Source organism: Microtus oregoni, unplaced genomic scaffold (genome assembly GCF_018167655.1).
Source record: "Microtus oregoni isolate MIOR12 unplaced genomic scaffold, Mior012 000007F_ref0000211, whole genome shotgun sequence".
Classification (NCBI taxonomy): Eukaryota; Metazoa; Chordata; class Mammalia; order Rodentia; family Cricetidae; genus Microtus; species Microtus oregoni.
In genome coordinates this window covers 55,712,673-55,718,672 of record NW_024543066.1, presented here as the reverse complement: position 1 = coordinate 55,718,672, position 6,000 = coordinate 55,712,673, and the positions used below count along the sequence as shown (strand labels likewise).

At 47.2% G+C, this 6,000-nt stretch overlaps 1 protein-coding gene across 1 annotated transcript; it reads left to right on the top strand.

The window, feature by feature from the left end:
- Positions 1-4,963: 4,963 nt before the first annotated feature.
- LOC121450339 (sperm mitochondria associated cysteine rich protein) lies at positions 4,964-5,320 on the top strand. The gene has a single exon (XM_041655158.1). The coding sequence runs from the start codon at positions 4,964-4,966 to the stop codon at positions 5,318-5,320; it is 357 nt and encodes a 118-aa protein (XP_041511092.1).
- Positions 5,321-6,000: the final 680 nt, after the last annotated feature.

The window sequence follows — 6,000 nt, the reverse complement described above, 5'->3', positions numbered from 1 at the left end:
AGGTAGAATTGCAAGCGCTGTGAGCCACCATGTGGGTGCTGGGAATTGAACCCAGTTCCTCTGGAAGAAGAGTCAGTGCTCTTAACCTCTGAGCCATCTCTCTGGCCCTGACAAATGTTATATTACTTATTTATATGTGGATATTAACTGTCAAGTCTTTGATAGGCAGGCTACAATCCATATAACCACAAAGGTTAGAAAGAGAGTAAGAGATTCGAGCACGGAGGAGGGAAGGACATCCCGAGGACCGGGAAATAGAGTGCATTCCCATGTGTTCTTTCCTATGACTGTGTACCAAGTCTCAGCAAACATTGCTCTTTCTGAAAAGGACTTCTGACCTTCAGCCTGCTATGCTGTATCCTACCTTGCTTTTTAAAATACAGTGTGTCAGACTAGACAACCTAATTTGTGCTTTTAACTTTTGTTTTGGGTGATGGGATGCTGTGAACCAGCTAAAGAACTTCCTGCCTTTGACTAAAGCAGCCAAGCAGAGGTAGATAACTTTAACCAGCAGTGGGCTAAGGTGAGTCTGCCCACGAGTCATAGAATCTTGGGGAGAAAATTATGATGTCATAGAGGAGCTTACAGATTTGAAGGGAGGCAAGAGGGGAACTTGGTTCAGAAGGCTTTGGCCTCTGACAGTCATGGACTCACTGGGCTGCTGAGGAAGATCCATCATCTGTCCACCTGCTGAACGCATCCAGGAAACAACAGTTAACAGCGGAAGTCAAGTATGGAAATGGTGAACTGAGAAGAGCCTGAGGAAGAAGTGTGACCAAATCAGGTAATACAAGCCTGCCCTGTGGGTCTTCTCTCCGGCTTGTTCCTTCACTCATCATTTAATTAATGAGGCCCACATACTGTCATGAAGAATTTTAGATATTAGAACAGTAGCGAGAAAGATGAGGATATCTGTGCTAATGAAACACACAGAACGGTCAGCTCCGAGTACTGTTATCAAATGCTAAGAAGTTAACATTTGCTTCAGGAAACGCTAAGGAAACAGACTGAGCTGATGGGTGGATGAAGTTCATTAAAGTGAGGGGCTCTTCAAAGAACTTCAAGTTTGAATAGTATTTAGTGAGACATTAGAAAAGAGATTAGAGAAAGATTCTTTAGACTGGGAAGCCATAGAAAAATGCTAAAAAGAAGTGGGCAGACTCCAGCAGCCATTCGCTTTGAGCCAGCCTATGGAACTTGAGAAAACAGTGCCTGGAAGTGAGAGGGGCTGGAGGGCAAGAGGCCCTAGAGGGCAACCCTACCAGGGTCCTAACAAACTTGGATTCGGTTCAATACTCACTGAAACAGAAGAGCAGAAAGACTTGAGAAAGTGGCTCTGGACCAGAGCCATGGTTTAAGACACTGGGCAGACTTCCAGGCAACCTGTGAGCGGTTGCCTTAGGAAGAGGGATAGAGTAGGGAAGAAGCTTGTTCTGAGGGGGAGGCAGTGGGTAGTAGCCAAGTTTTTAGAGGTAGAAGGCTTCAAGAATGTAAACTATGCCTGGATAAAAGGAGGACCACTCCTCAGGAGGAGATGAAGGCAGTTAGAGACCCAGTTAGAGGTTAACAGACTCCTTGAACCAGTTGGCGAGAAGATGCTGGCAACAGAGCTGGCTTGGGATAGAATCTGTATCTAGTGTGTTAAGACTGCTCAGGGACTTAGCATTGTCTTCTCTGTGTCATAGTGGACTACACTGGCTCCTAGCCTATCTGCCACCTCTGATACTGGGAACTCGCTCTCCATACCCAACACAGGAATCATGGTGGGGGTGGAGCTTGTCTGAAAACTAGAGCTCAGGGCCCTGTATAGGGATGAGAAACAGACTGGATAGATGAATCGTAAGAAGCTGAACTACCAAGTTCACAAAGGCTCTGAACTGCCCTTCCAGTACGCTGCTTCAGGTTAGAAGAAAGAGAGTGAAAGACAAAGAGAGGAGTCAGGGTCCCTGCCCTGTGGGAAGTCCAAGGTCCTCTCCCCTCCATCCAGGTCTAGGAAGGTGAGCATCCAAACAGACTAGGCTCCCACAAGGCCAGTCTCAGTCAGCCCTCATTGTCAGCCACATTCAGAGAGTCCAGTTTGATCACATGCTCCATCAGTCCCAGTCCAGCTGGTCTTGACAAGGGAAGGGGAGAGGGAGTGGGGGGAGTGGGAGGGAAATGGGAGGAGGGGAGGAGGTGGAAATTTTTGATAAATAAATAAGTAAATTTTAAAAAAGACAGAGGTAGAGACAAGAAGGCAGAGAAGGTAGAGGTCACCCTCAGGAAAGAAAGCAGTAGAAAATAAAATGGTGCCAAATCCTCCTCTCTGAGCCTGGTCTCAGGTTGGGGACTTTAAAGGAGCAGATGCCTTCCCACAGATGCCCTCCTCAGAACTCACTGCCTAAGGCTCCATGGCCTCAAGTGCATGTAACTTCCTGTAAAATAGCTCTAAGCCAAGATGATAAGAGACCCAGGTACTCCTTACCCGTTCCTGGCTGCCCTGGTGTCTATTGTTAGGCAGAGTCTCTGTCATTTTCTGTTTGTTTCCTCACCGCTGACCTCAATCCCTGGCAAGTCTGGGCATTGCCAGGCAGATCTGCCACCTCAGCCCCTTTGTGGCATCTCTGGTCTAGGAGGAGGAGGGATTGAATGACTACTCCTTAGACATGCTGCTCTAGGATCTTCCTCTTGCCACAGAAATAGGAGTTTCTACCAATGACAGGGACCTAAGATAGCTGGCAGGCACCATTACAGAATTAAAGACCTAGTCCCCAAGGTCACCCCCTTCCCAGTGGAAATAGTTCAACTCCAGCATTGAGGATGTGTGGGACTGAAATTCAGCGGTGGGAGCTGGAGAGTTGAAGTTAGCACTCCTTTCCACATCTTCCTCCCTGCTGCTACTGTGGGCCAGGAAACCCACAGCATCCCCACTGACTCCATCCAGGGATCCGCCTAGGCCTAAGCCAGGTGCCTTCCTCCCATAGTGAAAGCTGCAGAGTGAGGATCAGAAAGTTGAGAGGGGCCAGGTGGGGCTGGGCAACAGCTTGTCAGTCAGAAAGTCACTGTCTCCACAGGGTGGAGGCAGCAGCCACACCTAGACTCACTGGGATCCAGTTTGTCAAGTATAAACAGGATTTAGGTCCAATCCCCAGAAAGAAAAGGAATGAGTCTAAAGACACCCATCCCCCAGGACATCCAAAGCCCTGCCTCTGCTATGAAGTCATAAAGAGTGGTTCTCATGGCAATGTAGGTCATCTTACAGGTGCCCTTAGTAACCACCTAACTCAAGAATTCTGTCCTCTTCTGGGGCTTTCTAACCAAGATAATCTCTGATGTGAGCAGTTTGTAGCTTCTCTCCCCAGGAGCCCCTACACTTCAGTATAATAGAACAAGAAGATAGTCTAAGGATGGGAAGGGTGGGATAGACCTAGGTGGAATGGTCCACTGCAGGAGACCAGGGCCTCAGCAGAACAGGCACCATTAGAGGTCCTCACCCAGGAACCAAATGCAAATCCTAATGAGAAATTTATTTAATCTCAACTTGATCCAGCTGGCAGGCACTGTTACAAGCCTCAAATAACTTCCTTCTTTGTATCACCATGACAAAAGAGCATACACACATATGTACACGTACACACACACACACACATGGATATGCATGTATGTAAACACACATCAACACCTGGCTGCACTTTGAAAGGTAGTTTTTGTCAGAGGTGTTTTAAATATACCCGTAGGAGCCACGTGTTGGGAGGGTGGCTGAAACTTCACCTACGCAGTCTCTGCTCCAACTCCCACACCCACCTTCCTCCCCCTGGGTGACAGGGCTCTGATAAGCCTGGCATCTACCCATCATCAATATGTGATCTTGTGAACTGAGTATACATCAAAGGTGTACAAACCATCCTGCTTCCTTAGATATCTCCTTCACAGTTACATGATAGCCCTGGTCTCTGCTTGTGACTCTTGGTCACTTCCTCACCTGTCCTGTATTGGAGACAGGTCTGTGGTTTTGATCAATATCCCATAAAAGGCACAGAAAATGTACAGGGCTCACATATAGGAAGTAGACTTAAGAATCCCGCTGAGAAACTTGCTTGGTAGGAAACCTGCCTATTTACTGAAACAGAGCTATTTGGGACTTTACAATTCACCAAGGAATAAGAATAACATTGCAGAAGTTTTGAATGATTGAGTTTGAGGGCCTCTCCAAAGTCTAGTTTCCTTCTGCTCACCCCGACCCTGTCCCCTTAGGGAAGAAACAATAGCCCAGAAATGTGAGCAGAACCTGTGGTTCCAGAGCTAGGCCTTCCACTGCAGCCCTGCAATGCCTGGGACAGTGCCTTATCTGTTTGCTTACTGCCACTAGCCGTTGGCAGTTGATGGCTTGTGTTTCAAGGTGCATGGAATGATCCAGTACATTCAGAAAAAGGGAGTGATGGTTGGTGGCTCTGAAAATCCTAATGTACCCAAGATCCTGGAAACTTTTAGATTTGAATAAATACATTTAGATCTGAATATACACAAGATCTGGGCTGCTGAGATGGAACCCATTTTGAATCCATTTGCAAACTGCTAGGATAGAAGTTTGAATTTCAGTTGTCTAAGGTGGTATAAAAAAAGACTCACCCTTTACACTGGTACTCATCACTAGATGAGATAAAGCTTATGTCATGACTCAGTCAGCCCAAGAGTCTCTCTCCTCTTCACTAAGAGACTATAAGAAAATGTATTGCATATTTGTAACTTTACATTCTTTACCTGGAAAATGGCTACTTAGCGAGGAACAGACACATGGATACCCATAAAGGCAGGGCTGGGGACTAGATGAGGCTTCTCAGAGGTCCAGCCCTACTTACCAAGGGCTTAGTTTTCACTCTGAGGATTCAGATGCATTGGTGATCAAGCAAGGTGTTGATGAAAGCAGGTCTCCAGGCTTGTCATTTGAATATTCTTTTTTCTAGGAACTTCAACTACAAGGAAGATGAGTGAGCCATCAAAAAACAACTCGTGCTGCCCGCCAAGTCCTCCATGCTGCCCACCCAAACCATGCTGCCCACCCAAACCATGCTGCCCACCCAAACCATGCTGTCCCAAGTCCCCATGCTGCCCACCCAAACCATGCAGCCCACCCAAATCCCCTTGCTGCCCGCCAAAACCATGCTGCCCGCAGAAATGCTCGTGCTGCCCGAAAAAGTGCACATGCTGCCCGCAGCCTCCACCTTCCTGCACTCAACCCAACTGCTGCTGTGCGGAGAACAAGGCTGAGTCAGACTCTGATTCCACAACTGGCCAAACCCAGGACAAGGGCACTCCAACACAACAGAAGAAGACAAAGTAGACTGCCCCCGACACTATGCCCTTCTTCAAAGGGTGTGGGATTACTACAATTCAGGCTAAGACTATGTTTTAAGGATGCTGTTTTCACACTAACAAGACCACCCAATCAGAGACTACCATTTCCACCCAACCATAGACTACCATTTGCAACTGGAAATGGAAGGTAGAAAAGGCTGGAAACATTTTGCCTGGTGATCCTGACATTTAGATAGCACGAAAATAAAAGAGCAATAAAAGAACATTGTTCTCTTTCTTTCATTTACATATGAAGCCTCACAGAGTAAGCTGGGCACATTCTAAGGGCCACAGAGACAGAAAACATTTAACCCAAGACACGACCCCTCTGGTGAAAACGGAGACTACCTGGGTTTTGGTTGGTAGGTTAGTTTTTCACTACTGTGGCTTTGAACCCAGGGCCTTAAGCTAGCTAAGCATATTCTCCCTCTGAGCTGGAATTCCTGCTTGTCTTGCCTTTAAAGGGAGAGTGTTACACCCTGGGGACCCCTTCGGTTCCTGTTCAAGTGAAGGGTGGTGTCTCACATCCAGGTTTCTTAGAGCTTAGAGCATTTGGTTGCAGACCAAACACACCCCCATAATACCCTTGAGATGACCACAGTGCCCTATATACTTTGGCAGCATCAAAGAGGACTCAGCAAAGTGCTGGAGACAGCAAGTGAGGCC

What these genes read in the sequence shown, in the direction of transcription:
- LOC121450339 (XM_041655158.1), top strand. Translation starts at nt 4,964, where the DNA reads ATGAGTGAGCCATCAAAAAACAACTCGTGCTGCCCGCCAAGTCCTCCA.